This window comes from Terrapene carolina, unplaced genomic scaffold (genome assembly GCF_002925995.2).
Source record: "Terrapene carolina triunguis isolate 2854851 unplaced genomic scaffold, T_m_triunguis-2.0 Scaffold210, whole genome shotgun sequence".
Taxonomy (NCBI): domain Eukaryota; kingdom Metazoa; phylum Chordata; order Testudines; family Emydidae; genus Terrapene; species Terrapene triunguis.
Genome location: NW_020664561.1, coordinates 46,529,480 through 46,552,666, shown reverse-complemented (window position 1 = coordinate 46,552,666; position 23,187 = coordinate 46,529,480). Strand labels below are relative to the sequence as shown.

The following is a 23,187-nucleotide window of genomic DNA, read 5'->3' as shown; positions in this document are numbered from 1 at the left end:
CATCCTGGGTCAGACCAAAGGTCCATCTAACCCAGTATCCTGTCTTCCAACAGTGGACAATGCCAGGTGCCACAGAGGGAATGAGCAGAACAGGTAATCATCAAGTGATCCAGTCCTTGTCGCTCATTCCCAGCTTCTGGCAAACAGAGGCTAGGGACACCATCCCTGCCCATCCTGGCTAATAGCCATTGATGGACCTATCCTCCATGAATTTATCTAGTTCTTTTTTAACCCTGTTATAGTCTTGGCCTTCACAACATCCTCTGGCAAGGAGTTCCACAGGTTGACTGTGAGTTGTATGAAAAAAATACTTCCTTTTGTTTGTTTTAAATCTGCTGGCTATTAATTTCATTTGATGGCCCCTAGTTCTTGTGTTATGAGAAGGAGTAAATAACACTTCCTTATTTACTTTCTCCACACCAGTCATGATTTTATAGACCTCTATCATATCCCCCCTTAGTTGTCTCTTTTCCAAGCTGAAAAGTTCCAGTCTTATTAAGCTCTCCTCATACAGCAGCCGTTCCATACCCCTAATCATTTTTGTTGCCCTTTTCTGAACCTTTTCAAATCCCAATATATCTTTTTTGAGATGGGGCAACCACATGTGCATGCAGTATTCAAGATGTGGGAGTACTATGGATTTATATAAAGGCAATATGATATCTTCTGTCTTATTATTTATCTCTTTCTTAATGATTCCCAACACTCTGTTTGCTTTTTTGACTGTCACTGCACATTGAGTGGATGTTTTCAGAGAACTATCCACAATGACTCGAAGATCTCTATTTTGAGTGGTAAAAGCTAATCTAGACCCATTTTATATGTATAGTTGGGATTATGTTTTTCAATGTACTTTACTTTGCATTTATCAACATTGAATTTCATCTGCCATTTTGTTGCCCAGTCACCCAATTTTGAGAGCTCCTTTTGTAACTCTTCGCAGTCTGCCCGGGACTGAACTATCTTGAGTAGTTTTGTATCATCTGCAAATTTTACCACTTCAGTGTTTACCCCTTTTTCCAGATCATTTATGAATATGTTAAATAGGACTAGGCCCAGTACAGACTTCTGGGGGTCACCGCTATTTACCTCTCTCCATTCTGAAAACTGACCATTTATTTCTACCCTTTGTTTCCTATCTTTTAACCAGTTACCAATCCATGAGAGAACCTTCCCTCTTATCCCATGGCTGCTTACTTTGCTTAAGAGCCTTTGGCGAGGGATCTTATCAAAGGCCTTCTGAAAATCTAAATACGCTATATCCACTGGATTCTCCCTTGTCCATGCTTGTTGACCCCCTCAAAGAATTCATTTAGTTTCTCCGCAATTGCCTTATCATCCTTGAGTGCTCCTTTAGCATCTTGATCGTCCAGTGGCCCCACAGATTGTTTAACAGGCTTCCTGCTTCTGATGTACTTAAAAAAAATTTGCTATTACTTTTTGAGTCTTTGGCTAGCTGTACTTCAAATTCTTTTTTGGCCTTCCTAATTATATTTTTACACTTTATTTGCCAAAGTTTATGCTCCTTTCTATTTTCCTCACTGGCATTTAACTTCCACTTTTTAAAGAACAGCCTCCCAAAGAAAGCAGTGGAAGCTCTAATGTTTTAATAATTTAAAACTAGACTGGACAAAGCATGTTAACATACAACAGGGAACTATCCTTTAATACTGGGAGAAAACCAAGGGTACGTCTACACTGCAATTAAAAACCCACAGCTGGCCTATGCCACCTGATTCTGGCTCGCAGGGCTCGGTCTGAAGCCCAAACTCTAAGACCCTGCAAGGTGGGAGGGTCCCAGAATTTGGGCTGCAGCCTGAACCGGAACATCTACACCACAATAAAACAGCTCCGCATCAAGAGTCAGCTGATAGGGGCCAGCTGTGGGTGTCTAATTCCAGTGTAGATATACCCTAAATGGCCTATCTTAGCGGGTCTTTTCCACTGCTAACATCTATGCATTAGACAATGCATGGGAAATTTTTATTGGGAAAAACTCCATTTCATGCTATCACTCTTCAGTCAACCAAATTCTATATTTATATAATCTTGACATACCTTTATAAATACATATGCAGATGTGTTGAGCTATTATTATTATCATCACTTAAGACTTAAGTTACAGTAATGCACAGAGGCCCCAATAAGAATCAGAACCCCCTTGTGGTAGGTGTTGTGCTAGAAAAAGGTAGACATAGGGTGAAATCCTGGCCCTATTCAAGTCAATGGCAAAAATCCAATTGTCTTCAGTGCAGCCAAGATTATACCAACTGTTCCTGAACAGATATTTTTAGAGTAAAAATCTAAAATATTAAACTGGAAGAGCAACTGCTATGTACAAATAATACTGTTAAAGTCTGCATTTAAAATCTAAATTGCTTCTAAGAAATACTGGAAAACACACAAGTTTACAGATAAATTTACTTCATTGAACTATTCTGTTTTGCATAGCTCCAAAACAACTGTTTACCTGATTTCCATGGAGATCCAGCTTAACTAAATGAGTACAACATTCAAGTGCATCAATATCTGTAATATAATTATTAGACAGGATGCATACTTTAAGCAAAACACAGTATTGCAAATGTCTCACATTCTTTAAATATAGCCCATTTAACTGAACTATAACAAGATCTTTAAGCTTCTTTACGTGGGCTTGACTGGTAGTTTGTCCATATTTGAGTAACAGATTTTCAGAAGTAGAAACAAGGCGTTCCATTAATTCCTCCATAGCTGGTTATTTGCTTTGTGGTTCATCCACAAGAGATCTAAGAAAAGAAGAAGGACTACACAGTAGGTTGCATTTATTCAACTTTCAAAAGAAAAACTTCAAATACCCCAAACAAATATACAACTGTTTGTTACAACACTGCTTGCTCTGTAAAATTTTACACATTCACGGGCAGGTAGGGGGGGAGTGGGGAATCTCTTATGGGATTAATTTGAAAACATAAAAGTGAATGAAAAAGTGCAAGTGCATAGTACATTTTATTCCAAAGGAACCCAAAAAGTGCTTTGCAAACTGTAGGCTTGATTATGCAACCCTTTATATTTTGTATTCATTCAATCAAGCAGTCAATGAATAGTACATACATAAATGTACTGGCTGTTTATTAGTTGATCTTCCCTGTTAACATGAGTAAGGGTTGTAGGGATGAATTCATCAGCTGCTAAATGCAGCTACTTTGGAAGAGAGGCAATGTTTAAGAATGCACAGCAACACAACACAATAAATTAGACTGGAATAAGCAAAGAATAACATGAACCATTGAAACTGCATGGAGAAATTTGTTGGCAGAATGCAACTTCCTGAGTTACAATCTAGTTAGGACACAAGAGCTAACAGCCCTGCTCTTACAAAAAAACTTCTATGAATTCTTTAATAACCACAAATGGTGAACAACTCCGTTTTACATCTTATCCAAAAGAGAGCATCGAAAGCAGCACAAATGTCCCTGCCGCTAGTGTTTCTTAATGAATCATCAATACCATTTGCTGCATCAGCTAAGAAGGTTTTCTTTTCAAATACTGAGACAATGCAACACTATTTACTGTATGACATTTGCTGGAATTAGGCACAATTTGATGTGGTTTTATTGATAAAGGTAAGAATGTCCCTTTAGTTGAAATTATCTTTTTAAAACAATGTAACTGCAAAGAACAGCTGGATTCAGCAATTTTTTTAGACTTTGATTATTGTAACATAAGGAATGTACACATCAATGTATGAATTATCAAATTCAATTAATGCCACAGTATTAAAAATAAAAAATAAGTACAGAAATATTTTACTCCAATATTAGGGATCTAATTATAGATTCAAAGATTTCAGTTGAACAGAAATCATATTATTGTCAGTAAACCTTTCATGAGTTTTATATCTTCAGCAGTTTCCTAAATTCCTTGTAAATTATTATACATTTTTAATCACACTGTGAAAACTATGCCTCTGTAGAGCACAGTGCATACTAGTTACAACAGACACCACTCTACTCTCAATCTTTATTCATTATATACAATTAGGTGAAGTACATGTGGCAGAGGTGTATGTGAAGGAAACAAGGGTTAAATAAATGAGAGACTATGATAAAGTATTAAACAGGATTGCAAATCATTCTCCAGTTCAGAAGGATGGGAATTTTCTCTTAAAGGAACTATTCCATCTGGAGAGAATACAATACATGAAAATTTGCTGGCTATCTGTTGAGGGTCCTACACTGTTAAAAGAGGCACTTATTACTAGCTTTTTACTTAAAATGTAAAATGTTTATCTATTACCTGGGACATGTTTTAATCCATTTTGTACAATGTACTTTTGAACAAGGATACAGTGTTCATGAAACATGGCAAATTAATGGGATCCATTAATAATATTACATTTCTGCCAACTAGCAGAACAGAATGAAAATGGTACCAAGAACCTAAAACTGCAGGAATACTCACCTTAATTAAAAACAAATTGTATAATTATATCTGCAACAGTGAATGAAGGATCCAAACTTTCTCTCGCTGACGTAAAAGGAAGTTTTGCCATTGGCTTCAATAGGAGTCTGAGTCTGGAAAAATAAATAAGTATGCATTCTATAAAAGCACTTCAATCTTTTACCTACATTTACTCAGTAATGTGGGAAAACTAAGAAGGGTCAAAAGGATCCCTTATACTGAGCAAAAAAAAGTAATTTTTAAAATTATTTTTTTAAAAGCTTTTCCAATCTATATTGCCACAGTGATGTCAAACTGTATTTAATGGATCACTGAAAAAGTTTGATAATTCCAGATCAGTGGCACTTTGATATTTTAGGGTCCATCAGCATTTACTCTCTAAGCCACCACTTTTAGGGCTTTATAACTAGGTGATAAAAAATTGGCTTTTTGGTAGAACTAGAATACTTTTCTCATGATGACATACTTTGTTTCCTAAATTCTTTATAGCAGTTTTTGTATTACTTTTAAGGCTTCCTTTATTGCAAGATTTGTGTATGGTGAGACTTTATCAAAAGATACCACCATTTCGTTTTCCTCTGTTTAGATTCTACAGGTGCAGAATATAAATTCAGAAAAACAAATGAAGATCGCAGATCAGGAGCCATAACATCCAAAAGAAAGTAATGAGGCAAGAAAAACTCTCAGCAACATGGGTTATACCAATACTGAACAATTGTTTGTAGGTTAGGGGACAGCTGTGTGTGTAAAATTAAGCATGCGTGTTAAGTCTTTGAAGGATCAGGACCCAGTTCTTTACCTGCAGTATCTCTATGACATTAACAAAGTATAAATTACTAGGGCTGTCAATTAATTGCAATTAACTCACGCGATTAACTCCAACAAATTAATTGCAATTAAAAAATGTAATCGCAATTAATCACACTGTTAAATAGTGGAATACCAATTGAAATTAATAAATACAGTAAAAGCTGTTTTATCCAGCATGTTGCGGGAATGGGGGGTGCCAGTAAGTGAAAAATGCCAGTTAACTAAGAGAGAGGGAGTTTGGGTGCAGGAGGGGATGCGGGGCACTGGGTTGGGGCACAGAAGTGGGTGCGGGATGCTGGATCCGGGGGGCACTCACCTTAGGCAGCTCCCCACAAGCGGTGACTGGTCTGCGCGCTGCCCCCACCCCACCCTGCCGCGAGCACTAGCTGAAGTATGAAGGGACATATGAATCTTTAGGGAATCTGGCACATAAATATCTTGCAACGCCGGCTACAACATTGCCATGCAAACGCCTGTTCTTACTTTCAGGTGACATTGTAAACAAGAAGCGGACAGCATTATCTCCTGCAAATGTAAACAAACTTGTTTGAGAGATTGGCTGAACAAGAAGTACGACTGAGTGGACTTGTAGGCTCTAAAGTTTTACATTGTTTTATTTTTGAATGCAGTTATTTTTTGTACATAATTCTACCTTTGTAAGTTCAACTTTCATGATAAAGAGATTGCACGACAGTACATGTATTGGGGAATTGAAAAATACTATTTCTTTTGTTTTTTACAGTGCAAATATTTGTAATAAAAAATAATAATATAAAGTGAGCACTGTACACTTTGTATTCTGTGCTGTAATTGAAATCAATATATTTGAAAATGTAGAAAATATCCAAAACTATTTTTGGTATTCTATTATTGTTTAACAGTGCGTTTAATCGCTTGACAGCCCTATAAATTACTGAGTACTGGGCAAAACAACCCCGCCTCACAATGATGATGCATTTCTTTTGGACTGGTGTTGATAAATCAACAGCAGTTCACACTAGAAAATTAAAACCAGCCTATCTGGTCTACACTAGAAAATTAAGTCGTCTTAGCTATGTCTCTCAGGAGTGTGAAAAATCCAAACCCTTGAGCAGCATAGTTAAACCGACATAATCCCCGATGTAGGCAGTGCTACATCAACGGAAGAATTCTTCCATCAGCCTATCTACCACTTCTCGGGGATTCCTAAAACACAAACGGGAGAACCCCTCCCATCGGTGTAAGTAGTGTCTACACTGAAGCGCTACCGCAAAGCAGCTGTGCTGCTGTATCATTTTACATGTAGACATACCCTTAGGCTTGTGAGTAAGTTTACTCCTGTGAATAAAGCTATTTATGTGCCCAGGGCCTGGTCTACACTAGGCATTTACTTCAGGATAGCTGCTTCGCTCAGGAATGTGAAAAATCTATGCCAATAAGAGGGTAAGTCTATACTACAGCCGGGATCAATGCTCTGAGATTGATCCACCAGTGGTCGATTTAGTGGGTCTAGTAAAGAGCCGCCAAATCGACTGCAGATCACTCTACAGTCAACCCCTGTACTCTACACCCGATGAGAAGAGTAAGGTAAGTCGATGGGAGATTTTCTCCCATTGACCCCCCACGGTGTAGACCCCGCGGTAACTCGACCTAAGGTACGTCACCTCCAGCTATGTTATTCATGTAGCTGGAGTTGCGTAGCATAGGTCGACTTACCGCGGTAGTGTAGACATAGCCAGAGATGTAGCTATCCCAACCTAACTCCCAGGGTAGACAGCACTGCCCTTGAAGAATTATTCCATCGACCTAGCTACTGTCTCTCAAGGAGGTGGATTATCTACATAAACAGCTGCATCGCTGTAGCATTTTAAGTGTAGACATACCCCAAGCCTTTGTAGGTTTGAGCCTATGCACAGAAGATACATTCATAGGTTCCTACAAAGTCCACCCATTACTAGAACTGGAAGGAAAGTTATTTTTCTCTTTAAATTGATAATCCTTGGTTGCACTGAATAACCAAAATACCACTAAAAAGTGCATTTATATACAAATTGTTGAGCAGTATTATTCAAAAGTTTGGTATACAGTAACTAAAGAATGCTTATGATTTAAATGCATAGTTTGTTTTTTTCTTGTAGATGTTTTTAATCAAACTGAATAAACATTGTAATTCTTTATCACTTGTGACATCTTTAGACACTAGAACATAGCAAAAGAAACAACCCTTTCTTTTTCAATAAATAACAAAGAGCAAGTACAAAGGAAAAATAAATGATACAACACAGCATGAACACATTTTAGTAAATTCCAAGTTTCCTATCAGTGTGCATCAGAAAGAGAACCATACAATCTACTCATGTTGTTCTTGAAATTCAACTAGTAAAAACAGAAAACTAGGGCTCTGAACCACTTAGGCAGACTTTTATGTGTCCGTGTGCACTCAAGTGCACCCACATGAATCCAGTTGTAAGACTGGGCCAAAATACTGAGATGTATGTGAGTATTCTAAAAGATTTCTGAATCAAATAATTTAAATAATAATAATTTAAAGACAAAAGTTACTGTGCCACTTTAACACATCACTTATTACTATACTTCTCAGTATAATACACAGACCATCAGGTATTATGTCATATTTTATAACACAAAGTGTTAAAAGAACAGGAGTACTTGTGGCACCTTAGAGAAAGCTTATGCTCAAATAAATGTGTTAGTCTCTAAGATGCCACAAGTACTCCTGTTCTTTTTGCGGATACAGACTAACACGGCTGCTACTCTGAAACCTGACAAAGTGTTAAGAAACTTAAACCAAGACACATGAATCACTTTGTGCGCTACTGACATGCAGCCAGTTCTGGGCCAGAACACTGCTGCTTGAGCCAGGAGGTAAAGAACACCACAGCTATTGGAAGGTGTATATTGGGAATTAGGGAGCTATGCCATAGACACTCAGGTGGGAATCCAGCCAGGGAATGGAGTTTGACAACCTGACTCTTCCAAAAAATGCCAAGGAATCTTTGGGATGTGTTGTCAGTTTCAGACTTCCATATTAAGGGTGAAATTTTCAGCTACAGACTCTAATTTGCCCCCAAACTCTGTAGTGAGAAATTACCAACCGGGACTGCACAGTTAGCCGTTAGCGACCAGGAGGGCGCTGCTTTAAATCTTCACTCATCCCAGCCTGTCGGACACCCTGGAGTTCAGCCCCCCGCCCGGGCGAGACCCTGGGGCTGGGCTCCCTCGGTTCCCACCCCACTGCACTCACCCGCGTCCCGTGCCCCGCCGCTCCCAGCCCGGCCGGCAGCGGAGCTGCGGCCTTGTTTGTCTGGCGGTTACCATGGGAACCGGCCCGAGAGACGCCCACTGCTCCCAGCCCCCGGGCCGGGCCGGGCCGGGGGAGGCGGGGCCGCTCACCGAACCCGGAAGGCCCCTGCTAGGCCAGGCCTTGCGCCGGCGAGATGCGCGCGGAGACAGAGCTCGATGTTTTGCTCCAAGAGGCCACTCGGCGGAGACTGGCGAAGTTTGACGAGCTGAGAGGTAGGGGCCGGGCTGGGCGGGGCCGGGGTCACTGCTGGCCTCTGGGACGGGGTGTTGGGGTGGAGCCGCTGCCCCGCAGGCTCCGACACTGGGCAACGCCCCCCCCCCCCTTCCCGGCTTCAGCACCGGGGCCTCACGCTCAGGGGAGTCACCCCGGAACCGCAGTGTCAAGCTCCCCTTCCTTAGACTAACAGTCCCAAGCATAGGCCCTGACCCTGCAAAGAGAGACCCGTGTCCCCCGGGCGGCCTTAACCAGGCCCCCCCAGCTGAAACACCTGGGCGCCTCCTGAACTTGACTCCCCTCAGTGACCCCATTGATCTCAGCTGAAAGCATGAGAAGTAAAGTTAAGCACGTGTGTAAGTGTTTGCAGGATCCGGGGTTTGTTCGTGTAGCGTTTTCCACCTGTTAATGTGAAAGACAAGCGCTTTTCATGGAAGGTAAGTGATATCCCTGACACTGGCCCTTGCTCTTTGTGACTGGTGGGGAAATTGAGAGGTGGAGAGTTGTGTCCAAGTGAGCACCCCATAGGGTCACTCAGCAAGACCACAATCATGCAAACACTTACACATATGCTTAACTCTAAGGATGGGAGTATTCCCACCAGGGCCGGCTCCAGGCACCAGCTTACCAAGCAGGTGCTTGGGGCGGCCACTTCGGAGAGGGGCGGCACGTCCAGCTGTTCGGCAGCAATTCGGCAGACCTCCTGCTCGGAGCGAAGGACCTCCCCCCGAATTGCCGCCACAGATCGCAATCGCGGCTTTTTTGTTTTGTTTTGTTTTGTTTGGCTGCTTGGGGCGGCCAAAACCCTGGAGCCGGCCCTGATTCCCACTGACTTCATTGAAACCGCTCACATATTTAAAGTTAAACACATGCATCAGTGTTTGCAGGATCAAGGCCCCAGTCATTTGTAAAGATGGGGATAGAACCCAGGTCTCCTGATTCCTAGTTCCATTTCTATATTCACTGTTTTACTCCCCAGTCCTTCAAAAGAATCCACATGGTAGATTCTTACATCAACGTGACTCCGCCTATGTAGATCTTTTGGCTCATTCACAACTTTATGAAGTGTGGTGTTTAAAGTAGGGGAGAAAAAGGTTCAGCTCTGGTCTGAAATAATGAGTTCTGAGGGGGAAACTACAGCAGATTCTACAAAGAGTTTTAGGGGACAAAGGGAAGAGTAAGTAGGGAGGGTTACAGATTATTTTTAAATTTCTCCATTTTATTGTCAATTTTTTTAAAAAGGGGGGGCGAGAGGAGAAATACAGTGTTTCCTACAACTGCTAGTTCTGCAGATCAACATGATGTTACAAGACTGAATCTGAGAAGGTTTACGGAGACTCGGATTACAGGAGAGATGCTGCATATTGAATATATGAACTGCCCTATATGAATGTATCCATGTTTTATAAAACAATTATTCCATTAAGAGTGACCATTATATAGACAAAGTATAATTTAATTTTCATGGGTTTTGAATTACAGCAGGTTGATGGATAGCTCTGAGCTGAGAGCATCACTCGTGTTAACTCTAAGGAACAAATGTAGTATAGTATTGTTTTATTATTTAGGGTCTAGTTAAGAGTATGCAGATTCCTTGATGCACCCATAAAGAGCGAGACCAACACTGTACACCACAGAGTGTTAAAGTGGCTAGAATTGTTACATGAATAAGGCTATAAGGCCATGTCTAGACTAAGGGCTTGTCCATACCAACAACACTTAGTTCACAGCAGGCTGGGGGATAAATCTACTGCTGCTAATACACACTTGCATCCGAAGAAGTGAGGTTTTTACCCACGAAAGCTTATGCCCAAATAAATCGGTTAGTCTTCAAGGTGCCACCAGACTCCTTGTTGTTTTAACAGTTCCTTAAGCACACTAAGGTTTTTATAACAAGATACATACATAAAATCCTAAAATGAAATCCTGGCTCCACTGAACTCCATGGTAAAACTCCCATTGTCTTCAGTGAGGCCCTTATTTCACCCCTAGTGTAAATAGGGCACACTGTTGTTTTATCTTAATGTAGCCAGTCGAGTGAATTTGTAGTAGGAAGTTTAAGATTTCTGGATTTCCTAAGTATTGTTGGGAAAGTCTGTCATAATGAATATTCATGAGGCAACAAAATTAACATTGTATATGGCCACTTTTATTTGGACATTTAATAACATTTGGGTGCTTGATTTTACAAATGTAAGTTCCTTTGATGTAGTTTTTGTATGTCGTACTACGGAGAATGTCATTAATCTCTCACTATTATACCCTGTGATGGTCTCTCTTGTTAACTCACTTTTCAAATAGGTAAAGTCACACAAACTGGAGAATTCTGGGATGTTGTTGTAATTACAGCAGCTGACAAAAAACAGGAATTGGCTTATCAGCAACAGCTATCAGAAAAGTTGAAAAGAAAGGAACTCCCTCTTGGAGTTCATTACCATGTTTTTATGGATCCTCCTGGACCAAAAATTGGTGGGTATTTTATTGCCAATTTTTCTGTTTTCTCTTACATGACATAGCAGTTGATACATACCTTTTTCTGACAATCAGTCAAAGAAATTAACTTTGCCAATCTCTGACTACATTCAGTATAAAGCCAGAAGGCACCATTGTTACCATCTGGTCTGTCCTGTATAATATAGACCATAGAACTTCCCTCAATTAATTTATATTTGTACTAGTACATATCTTTTAGAAAAATAGCCAATCTTGATTAAAAATTTCCAGTGATGCAAAAGTCACCTCAGTCATTGGTAAGGTTCATAGTTTAAGATTTCACTATAAATTGACTAATTTTCAGACAGACAAAAAGTGCTCATTGTAGTAAGTATTATGACAGTTGTATCTCTTACAGCGAAAGATTTCCAGAAAGCTGTTAGAAGCACAATTATATTAATTAAATCATAAAAAATGTTCTAATGGCATTAAGCAGTGTATTTTGATTCAAATGTGTAATTATTAGCATTAATGAGTCTGGTGCTCCTTTGGACTTCATATCAGTTCAGCAGATATATTAAAATTTACCTAGTAACATTTATATATTGCCCTTAGGAGCATTCACAGTATATATCATGGTGGTTTAGACTTTGATTGTATGTTAATAATATAAGTGCATAACACAGAACGTCACTGATTCACGTTGTTTCTTATATATTCATATTGTACATCATAACAGATCCATTATGGTCTATAGTGGAATACGTTTACACCGATTAGATCCATAACACTGAAAACATAGCAAGAGTCTTAATGAAAAGTAGCCACTGAGCATGCACACGCACAGTGTCATCTTGTAAACTTCATTAGCTCAGCCATTTGTTTGTTTAGAAAGTAACAAATCTGATTAGAATATATATAGTATAATCTCCAAAAATTAATTTTCAGAAATGAAATCATTTTATATTATAGTAGAACAATAAATATCAGAATACTGGTAAACGTCTATTTTTTTTCCTTTTCTGTACTTTTCATGTCAAAAAGGTCTTTTGAAAACTTGCTTAAAATCATTAGTGAGATTTTGTATGACAGGTTATATGTCAGAGCCAATTTTTATAGCCTCTGGAACTGATGACAGACCTTTAATTATGTCACTCAGAGGATGAATTGGAGGGGGGAAAAGTGTTGTTCTTCCACCCTCCCCCCCAAGACCTGCCCATTTAAGATGCTGTTTATAGTGGATTGTGCAGAGCATTATTAGGTGACTGCCCAACCTCCTTCCTGCAAGGTTTGATCAACAGTATTGACATGGAGATGAATAGTACCATCCTTTCAGAGTTGTTTTATGCAATCTCAGGTAGATATCATTGCATCAATAGACAGTATACAATTTAAAAATTATCTTTGCAGCCATGAGGACTAGAGACTTCATTTAAAAATAATTGACAATTTATGCTCTGGAGCAAGAGGTCAGCATCTTAAAAAGCACTTACGTGACCAGCTTCCCCAAGCCATCCCACTTCAACCCCTGGTACCAATAGCACATGAGTTTAATACACTTGACATGTTTATGGAACTAATGTTTATGTTCTTAATTTATGTATTGAATATTTTGTAGGAAATGGTGGATCAACTCTTCATGTCCTTCAGTGCTTGGAAGAGATGTATGGTGATAAATGGACTTCTCTAACTATCATATTAATTCATTCTGGTAAATCTTTTTCCTGTTTTAAATTTTCTGTGACACTATGCTAGTTTTTTCTTTTCTCCCTGAATGAAAATGTGGTGGTGGTGTTGGGGAGAAGAAGTTGTCAAATGTGATCTCTCTTAAGTGAGCTCAGATTTGGCTGGCTGACTTGGCAATCGAATGCCATCTGAATGTGGGTTTGCAGTTCATGTCCAACTATCTCAGCTAAAAGAGTCTGGAAGTGCTGTGAAACAGCAACTTCAGCTTTTTGAGAGAAAGAAGCCTTATGTCATCATACAGCAACATCCTCTGGGGGAGATGGGTTATTTGGCTCATTTATGGCTTGAAATTGCAAAAGGGACTGCTTACATGTAGAAAGAAGAGAGACTTGAATGTCAGTTGCTTGCTGACAGAGTTTGGCTCTATGCCAGATATTTGCTGATTTTAAGGGAGTGGGAGAAGTAAATATAAAAAATGGTGACATGGGAGAAAAGGACAGGAGAGTGGGAGGGTTTATCTACCAAATCAAAGATGAAATGGAAGTAATTCAGTTTTCTTGTTTCCATTGTATGCAAAAAGTCCTTTTCCTAGTTTACTTTGAGCACAAACTGTAGAGCAGTGTTTCCCAAACTTGGGATGCCGCTTGTGTAGGGAAAGCCCCTAGTGGGCTGGGCAGGTTCGGCCGATTGCGGCTCCCACTGGCTGTGGTTCGCTGCTCCAGGTCAATGGGAGCTGCTGGAAGCGGCACGGGCCGAGGGACGTGCTGGCCGCCGCTTCCAGCAGCTCCCATTGGCCTGGAGCGGCGAACCGCGGCCACTGAGAGCCGCGATCGTCCGAACCTGCAGACGGGGCAGGTAAACAAACCGGCTCGGCCCGCCAGGGGCTTTCCCTACACAAGCGGTGTCCCAAGTTTGGGAAACACTGCTGTAGAGGATAAAGTCAATAAATTAGGAAATGCTCTCTTTAACGCATACTGTCTTTTGGACACTCTGAGGATCAAGATCAGGATCCAGCATTAGTTCTGTCTGAAAGAGTTTGACTGACATTAGAAATATCAGTTCTTTAAATCTTCATTTTTCTTTTTAAAGGCATGCTTAAAATACAGCCACGTGCATATGTAAAATAGCCACTTCGATATTGCAACTCATAACTAGTTCTTGATAATTGTATATACCAATAAGAGAGATCTTTAAAGAGGTGTGTGTCTGTGTGTGAAACTTGTATATAATAAAACTATCTTTTTTTTTTTAAGGTGGTTATAGTCAACGTTTACCACATGCAAGTGCACTGGGAAAAATTTTCACAGCTTTGCCTTTTGGTGACCCTATTTACCAGATGTTGGAGTTGAAGTTGGCAATGTACATTGATTTTCCTACCCATATGAATCCAGGAATTCTCATTACTTGTGCAGATGATATTGAACTTTATAGTATTGGAGCAACAGAAGTCATCAAGTTTGATAAACCTGGGTTCACTGCATTAGCTCACCCTTCAGATTTGACTATTGGTACCACGCATGGAGTATTTGTGTTAGATTCATCTGCTTTGTCAGAAAAAGAGCTTGAATACAGATCTTGTCATCATTTCCTACATAAACCTAATATTGAAAAGATGCATCAGTCTGGTGCAGTATGCATAAGGAGGAATTGCTCTCAACCAAACTCCTCTGGAGAACACGATGACTTAAAAATGGACTACGAGTATGTGTATACAGACAGCTTATTTTACATTGATCATAGCATTGCAAAACAATTACTAACATTTTTTAAGCAGCTGGATACTCTTTGCTGTGAAATAGATGCATATGGTGATTTTCTCCAGGCTCTGGGACCTGGAGCAACTCATGATTACACAAAAATCACAGATAATGTCACAAAAGAAGGATCACAGTTAGGAGAAATAAGGCAGAAGCTATTTTCTCTTCTTAAAGGAACATCACTTAATGTTATAGTCTTAAATAACTCCAGGTTCTATCATATTGGGACTACACAAGAGTATTTGTTTCATTTTACTTCTGATAGTAAATTGAAATTGGAGCTTGGCTTACTATCTAAAGCTTTTAGCATATTTCCAGATAAAGCAGAAAACTCAGATATATCGGCATGTATCATTCAAAGCATACTGGATTCAAGATGTGTTGTAGCACCTGCCTCTGTTATTGAATACTCTAGGCTGGGACCTGAGGTTTCAGTAGGGGCAAACAGCATTGTCAGTGGTTGTTGCATAAGTGCTAACGTAGATGTACCACCAAACTCTTTTGTGAGTTCATTGAGCATCAGAGTTAATGGAAAAGTAATGTATGTGAGTATGGTGCTTGGTGTAGAAGACAACTTGAAAAAGAATGTGAAATTGTTGTCAGACATACATTCCCTTCAGTTTTTTGGAATCAGTTTACTGCAGTGCTTGGACCTCTGGGACCTGAGAGTTTCAGACCAACTCTTCTCTGGTGACAAGACAAGTTTGGGTTTGTGGACTGCTCGGATTTTCCCTGTTTGTTCTACTTTAAGTGATTCAGTTAGAGTGTCATTAAAGATGTTAAATGCTGTGCAAAACAAGTCAGCTTTTAAACTGAATGGCTGGAAGCTCCTGTCTATTGAAGAAATGCTCTTCTACAAAGATGTAGAAGACATGTTGAAGTTCAGGCAGCAAATTTACGAAGAAATCACTCTACAAAGAAACAAAGAGAAATCTGATTTGTAAATGTACAGTATTTTTACCCTTTTGTCTTTCTTTAATATGAAGATGATTGATTGTTTTCAAGCTTGTAAAACCCAGAAGCAAAAAGTATACATCTTTTCTGATTTCATTGAAGTAGAAATAATGAAATTGCATTAGCAGTGTTATTGTAGCATAACATTAATAATGCAAAAAACACAGATAAACTATTCTTTTGATGAAAGAATTAATGAAATATTTCAAATCTATGAAAAAACTAAGAGGTGAATTTTCTTGGGGTATCCATTATGTGGTGGGGTTTTTTTTAGTTTTTGTTAATAAGAATATGGAATGAACATTAATTAAGAGTTTGATTGTACTTTGAAGAAGTTTTAAGTAGTTTTCAATGTTGGCTCTTGCAACATAGTGTGGCATAGCAATGAGTTACATTTCCCTCTTTTCATGGTATCCTTTTAAAATGGGTATTTTAAGAGGCTAAGGTAATTTTTCATTATGTTAAGCAAAACAAAAGATTTTTTTATATTTGTTTAAACTTTAGCTCGTCATCATTTTTACAAGCAATGGGAAATTTTGTGTATGTGTGCTATATATATCTTCTTGCAGAATACCAAATAATTTGTGGAAAGAATTTATCTAAAAAGCTGTGATCTGAAATATTGTATCATAAGTAAATTGACATAAATGCACTTTCCATATCTCTGCATCATGGTCCCTTCTGAATCAAAGATTTCCAGAATCTAATGGCTCATTAACTTATGATTCCAATTCTTTGAATTCCCCTTATGGTGCACAAGTAGCTCTCAAGACTTACATCTTGTCGTCATTTCATAACTTCAGTTCTCAAAGGAGACCAGGGCCAATAGAATGTTCTGGTTCAGTATCAACATTGAGTATCAAGCTGTGGTAATGCCCCCTTCATTGTTCCATGTTCAGCTATGTCCGCTTGCTACCTGCAGTCTCTCCTTCAAAATAATGTCCCTTTTCATTCTATAATACTGACATTCACAATATTCAGTGGCACTGGGCACAGCTGTTTTGCCCAGAATTTAGAATGTTGTAACCATACACAGTCTCCTCTCTGACAACTCTTCCTGCCCCCTTTAGACCTTACACACTTTCCAGAAGCTTCTTAGTTGATGAATATACCTGCTCTTGCTTTTTCATCATCTGGGAACATGCAGTCACATTTCCCAACCCACATCACCCCTTCCATCATGCATTTTTATTCTTGTGTTGACTGTGGATGATCCTGTGCCCTGGCTGTCCATTTTGTGTCTGTATGCTGAGCTTATTAACTCTGCACACTACACAAAGTAATTTTAATTATATTTTTTTCTCAGATTGTTTTATTACATTGTTACAATTTAAAATATTTTAACTTTTTTCCCCTTAGAATGTGCCCATTAAGCTTTCACAATGCTAGGGCAAATGAGTTAACCCAACATATGACTCTGCTATGCATAAGTGAAAGGTATTTGTTCAGTAGCCGGAAATGTGAGCAAAAAATAGAACTGCATTTCTCATGAAAAATATATTTGAAGTCAAACATGAATTTTATTTTTGTCAGTCTCCAGCCCCCTAAAATTAATTATTTTTATATTATAAGCATGGAACTAGATTCTGATCTCTGGCACTAGTGTAAATCTGGAGGAACTCCTTGGATTTACTCTAGTAAAACGGAGATCAGAATTGAGCCCAATATCTTTAATATTTAACAATAGTTTTAATGACTAAACAAGGCAATGTATACTGAGTGCAAAATAATGTTGATCATATCATGGAATTATCAGTAATAAAACTATCCCTTGTTGAGTTCTCCAGAGGTTTTAGATGAAGGGAAAGCATAGGGTTATAATGTGGAATTTGAGGTTTGGCTTGTTAGGGTAGGGAACCTAATGAGTGAGTGTGCCATGGTTCACAAAAGCTCCTGTGCTTGTGAGTTGTAATCAAAGACTAAGTATTATCAGATTAAATTTGTACCAACCTTTTTGACATATCTCACAGTAACAAAGTACTTGTAGGCTGCTTTCTTAACTCCTATTGATATTTCTTGATGCCAGTTCCAAGGCAATGGAATGTCTCACCAATATTATTTAATACCAAACTTTTCCTTAACCTTCATCATGTGTCACTGGTAAGACACTCCTTATTTTGGAAGGTTTATCTACTTGAGTTAAAAGTCTTCTGCATGTGAATCAGTACAGAAGAACTAGACCCCCCAGAGACTTGCAAGGGGGGGGGTGAGAGTGTGGATTTAATTTGCAATGGGGATAAGGATGGATGCCAAGGAAAAAAGGTCTTAGGCAACAGGATAAAGTGTTAGTGAAATGTTTTTTTTAAAATGGCTGCAGAGGAGTATGTTCGTGAAGACTGAGATTAAAGTTTACAATCAAACACCATACAAATCAAGAAGTAAAAATAGTCATAGAACATGGTGCATGAAGTCATGAGAATGCTTAATCTATCTTCAAATTTGTGTAATCTTTGTGTCATTAACTCTTTGATGTTTTACAGAACATTGTGGAAAACACAAATGTTTGACATACAGACTTTGCATCTTCAATTAGAGACCAGACTTTGCTCCTACATAGTTTTCATGCTGAATTGCCTCATCAATATAAAGACTTAAATTCCCGGTAACCAGTAATTGTATTCTTTTAACATACTCATTGATTCTTAACTATTATAAGATTTATTTTAAGAGAGTCCCCAAACATAATGCATTAATAACCACTTTGTTCACTGAAATTAGTTTTAGTATAAAGACAGAGATTTTGGTTTTTGTATCCACAGCTGGTGTTTGGGGATGAGGAGGTAAGAGAGAGGCACACTGACCAAATAGTCTCTGAAGAGTTCTTAATGGAGTGGCAGCATTCCTGAAAAGACTGCAGTCTGTATTCCTCCCAACAGGGAGGACAGAAGGAGTAGAATCCTGGTCAGACCCCACCTTGCCCAGCCATGCCTCTGTGGTTTGTGGAGTGCCTCGGAGCACTCCACAACATTTGGGCTTGGGCTGGAGTTCGAATGTCTACAGCCCCATAGCATGAGCCCCACAAGCCCAAGTCAGCTGACACAGGCCAGCTGTGGGTGTTTAATTGCAGTGTACACATATCCCAAGTACACATATCTGTAGTAGCCCACCTTTCACTCCCCACACAGGTGCATGCGGAAGCAAAAATCTCCCTGAGGACTCTTCTTCCACTTAAGAAGAGGAAGCACAATCTGTCCCAGAATGTGGAAGCACGAATGTGCTGCTTACTTGCTGTGTTCAATAATATTTCTGTTCCCGGCATTTACGCATGCTTCCCTGCACTAGACAGGTTGCAAGAACCCAGCAGTTTTACAAAGCCAGAGGGTGTCTGTTAAAACACACTGCGGGGTTAAAGGTTGATCTTATCTCTGTTTTTCCTTTGTGTTGTTATAATCCACACAGCTTCCTTTGCTTCTGCTAGTTAGTTTTACAAGCAAAACTGTTGATAATGACAAAGAAAATAATTGTCCCCAACAAGGTTTCTTATTATGTAGAGCTGTTCAGTCAGGATCCTATTAGCAGTACTAGCTATGAAATAATGCATTCGTGGTGTAAGAGCTGGTGGGATGCCAGGCTCAATGTAATTCATCACAGCACTGATATAACCTATCAAGGCCAAGTTACACTGAAATCTGTTGTTGCCAAAATATGCTCACAAATCTGTGCCTAATTTTTTTCCTAACATGGAAATATGTATATTTTTATTATGGTGTCACGGTAGGACAGTAATTGCATAGTTTGTAAAACAGTGTCTAGTTTAAATCTGATTTTTGAAGCCCACACACATCCTTTCCTCTTTTTGTTTTGCTTTGTTTTTTTGTTTTATCAGAGAGGAATTTTTTGGGAAAGGCAACAGCACAAGCTGTTTGAGCATGTTCCTTGGGGAAAAAATTGTGGATTTAAACAGTTTGACAATTTGTGTTAACGTTTCTGTGCAGGGGTGTAAACCCCATACTGGCCTACGAGGGGTTTACAAGAGCCTGTGGGTTCAAATCAGCCCCATTCCACTACATCTGCATGGAGGTTGGCCTAGCTCAGTCGATAGCTGATGGAGAAGGGAAGCAGATCTCCAACTTGTACTGGGTGATGGAAGCCTGGGAGCTGAGTGAGACTGCTGTCTGTCAGAGCCTTCCTGAGGAAAGGTTGGCTGAAACAGGGAGCCCAGATGAGTGTTAACTAGAAAAGACAAACTGAATAGAAGGGCTGCCTGGGTCCAAGACGGATGACTGTCAGTTTTAGTTTTGTTGTATTTGTTTTGGAGCTTGGATACCCCGAAAGGAACTTGGGTGTAATTTAGCCGGAGAGCTAAGTCAGCATGGGGCCTAACCACATTGGAGGCGGATGCTGACTACTGAAGAACCAGAAGGAAACTGAGATATAGTACTACGGCAGGCCACAAAGGAATGCTGCAGCACCTGACCCTGCAACAATTACTTTTTCCACTTTTAATTCAAACAACGTGGGCTAAAGATTTCAAAATTGTTTTACAGGTTCATCCCCCATGAAAAGTAACAGATAGGCCTACTTTTACCTGTCTGCCTGAAATTATTGTCTGGCATATAATTTTATTCAGTTTTACAGAATTTGGCCCACTACATGGACACAGTAAAAAGAGTTGCACTTAATTGTATCGTGCTTCATAACATAAGAATGGTCATACTGGGTAAGACCAAAGGTCCATCTAGCCCAGTATTCTTTCTTCTGACTGGCCAATACCAGGTGCCACAGAGGGAATGAACAGAACAGGTAATCATCAAGTGATCCATCCCCTGTTGCCCATTCCCAGCTTCTGGCAAACAGAGGCTAGGGACACCATCCCTGCCCATCCTGGCTAATGGCCATTTATGGACCTATCCTCCATGAACTTATCTAGTTCTTTTTTTGAACCCTGTTATAGTCTTGGCCTTCACAACATCCTCTGGCAAGGAGTTCCACAGGTTGACTATGGCTTCAGAATATTGAGGAATCTCTCCTATGCAGGATCTCTTCTTTACTTTTTTTTTGTAGTACTACCATTACCAAAGTAGAGATTGCTCAAACAATTGACTGTATTAAATATACTGTATGTTGCATTCATTGCTCAAATGTTAACTTGCGTCTACATCTCTTAAAATATGTGATAGCCACAAACTGTTCCAGGCTAAGTAATTTCCTATTTTCCTATCACTTTTGAATAGATTCGTTAAATGTCCACTCTTTTTCCTTTGCAAACCAGTGAGGTGTTTCATGTCCAGTCTCATTTAACATGTAGCTTGTCAATGCATTGCCCTGAGAGGAAATAAAACATTTAAATGTTGAAGCAGAGAACTTAATAAAAGCAGATCTTTTGTAACAGAATAAGTGTAGATTTCTTTTACGGGGTGAGAAAGATTCGACTTTTTTATGGGCTTGTGCCAGTCCATGATTGCTTTCTACACTATATATTTTGGCCTTGAGTTTTCAGAAAGCAAATTGGGATCGATAGAGCTGCGGTTAATAAAATTGGGTTTCCTCACGTATTTATTTCATGTTTCTAGTATTTAAGATACAAATAGGTTTAGTGTAATACCTCTGAAAAGCAATCATTTACAGAGCTATGTTTTAAATAAACTATAGTTTTCCATATACTACTTCAAATAAAATATTATAAATATTTTTTCATATGCAGTGTTTTGCTTTATGTGTACATATATAAGTATATATGGCTGATGCACATATTTTGCGTGATCAATTGCAGATCCGTCATTAAGGCTACGATTTAGTCACAGGTATTTTCAGTAAAAGTCATGGACAGGTCACGGGCAATAAACAAAAATTAACTGCCGGTGACCTGTCCATGATTTATACTAAAAATACCTGTGATTAAATCAGGTGGGAGGGGGGACACTGCTCGGGGGGCCACCCAGGGCCAGCAGCACCAGCTGCCAGGGGCTGCGGACCGCAGCTTCTCCGGCCAGCCAGAGACCGCTGCCTGGGGCCGCCGGAGCAGCAGCTGGTGTAGCTGGCCCCAGAGCCAGCTGCTTCGGCAGCTGTGGGGTCAGCCACCCGGCCCCTGCAGAAGTCATGAAGGTTGTGGAAAGTCACGGACTCCGTGCCTTCCGCGACCTCTGTGACAGATACGGAGCCGTATCCATCGTTCATGAATAAGCACTTATGTATATATCCATTGATTTCAACTGAGTCACGATAGAAAACAAATTTTTGCCCAGTAACTCTTCAGAAACCCATAATTTTATGTGGACTTCTTTACATTGAAATTATTGTAATATACAATATCAGATTATTATATTATTGCATTATTCAAAAAGGGGAGAAAAGGAATTATCATATAACATTTCTGTATGAAAAATTATGATTAGTGGGAATGAAAAGCATACACGTGACTATGCCTAAAGGGATCTCAATTAGTCCATTTTAAAAAAATTAAAACATCTGTTAGTTGCCAGCTGCTGGATTCTCTTGAATATTTTTGGTTGTTTAAAACCATATCCTTTCATTGACTTCAGTGGGAGTTCCACGTGTTCAACAATAGCAAGGTATGGCAAAGTCATACAAAAAATAGCTACTATCCTTAATATCTTGGGTGAAATCCTGGCTTCCACTGAAGTCACTGAGAGTTTTACCATTGATTTCAATGAAGCCAGGATTTAACCTCTGGTATTTTGTTGATGCGCATCAAAGGTTTCTTCACTACATTAGGAATATGATTTCTTTAAACAAAGTGTAATAGGGGTTCATGGCGCTTCTGTTGACCACCTTGTCAACAAATGATATAAAGCTGCTGAAGCTCTACTGACTTATTGGGGCTAGTGCAGCTCCTTACTTCCTGTGGAACATTAAGGAAGCCGGAGTGGCTCACTAGAGTAAGGAGCAAGGACACAGGAGCCTTGGAGGAAAATATCAAGGAAAAAGTTTGGTCTCAGGCTGATGTGATCCCATTTTTGAGTTAACAAACAAAGCCATACCCCAGAGGGGGGTGAATGTGGACACTAACCCAGTGTCTAAGTGCTCTGTTGATAGTGTAGGGGTTAAGCATCTTCAATTGGCGATGAGATTATTCTTTGTTGATATTATAATGATATAGTGCCATGGGTTAGGGGAAGGTGTTGTATTGCTTTGCAGGCATAATATAACACATGGTTCCAGCCCTTTTGGCCTTTACAGTCCTCTCTAGATAGAAATTTACAGAAGTAAAAGCCTCACCATCACCATGTTTTACGATCTGAAGAATTAGTAGAATGAACAAAGAAAAGGAGAGGAGGCAAATGCTGGGAGAGTTTGCTGTGGACCAGCTTGAGTCTTTTCTCACACAGGGGAGTAATTACTCACATGAGTACTACCACTGAATCCAATGGGACTCATGGGACTAAATGTTCAGCTGTGGAAAAGCAGCTCACAATCTGGTCCTGTGTTTGTGTTTGCTATGAAGACCAGTTGAGATATATTATGTTAATTTTGGGGAGGAGGGGTTAAAAATAATGAATTCTATCATTTTAATGTGAACAGGGAGATGGATTGCAGTGGGATCAAGTGAGCTGAGATTAGTAGCAGAAGACTAGCTAAAACAAGTAAACTAGATTCGCCGGGGGATCGTGACCTAAGCTCAGAGGC

The 23,187-nt window shown here is 39.5% G+C and overlaps 2 protein-coding genes across 3 annotated transcripts in view; one reads left to right on the top strand and one right to left on the bottom strand.

Annotated features, from left to right (window-relative positions):
• Positions 1-4,532, bottom strand: part of LOC112107618 (leucine-rich repeat and IQ domain-containing protein 3) — a 56,535-nt gene extending 52,003 nt beyond the window's left edge. Inside the window, exons 1-2 of the mRNA XM_026655645.1 lie at positions 4,444-4,532; positions 2,471-2,768 (exon numbers count right to left, since the gene is read on the bottom strand). Coding sequence (XP_026511430.1) covers positions 2,471-2,731 — 261 coding nt within the window. The 5' untranslated portion in view covers positions 2,732-2,768; positions 4,444-4,532. The remainder of the gene's footprint in view (positions 1-2,470; positions 2,769-4,443) is intronic.
• Positions 4,533-8,690: 4,158 nt separating this feature from the next.
• LOC112107613 (fucose-1-phosphate guanylyltransferase) lies at positions 8,691-16,160 on the top strand. 2 transcript variants are annotated; one of them, XM_026655364.2, is made up of 4 exons: positions 8,691-8,769; positions 11,072-11,239; positions 12,822-12,914; positions 14,143-16,160. In XM_026655364.2, exons 1-4 carry the CDS (start codon positions 8,691-8,693, stop codon positions 15,588-15,590), a joined length of 1,788 nt encoding a protein of 595 aa, XP_026511149.1. In that variant the 3' UTR covers positions 15,591-16,160. The 2 variants fall into 2 exon arrangements, with proteins under 2 accessions (XP_026511149.1, XP_024057158.2); XM_024201390.3 differs by lacking the exon at positions 8,691-8,769 and adding an exon at positions 9,045-9,207.
• Positions 16,161-23,187: the final 7,027 nt, after the last annotated feature.

What these genes read in the sequence shown, in the direction of transcription:
- LOC112107613 (XM_026655364.2), top strand. Translation starts at nt 8,691, where the DNA reads ATGCGCGCGGAGACAGAGCTCGATGTTTTGCTCCAAGAGGCCACTCGG. An exon ending in TCCTCCTGGACCAAAAATTG is followed by an intron (nt 11,240 to 12,821) that starts GTGGGTATTTTA and finishes AATATTTTGTAG; the next exon opens with GAAATGGTGGATCAACTCTT. An exon ending in TATCATATTAATTCATTCTG is followed by an intron (nt 12,915 to 14,142) that starts GTAAATCTTTTT and finishes TTTTTTTTTAAG; the next exon opens with GTGGTTATAGTCAACGTTTA.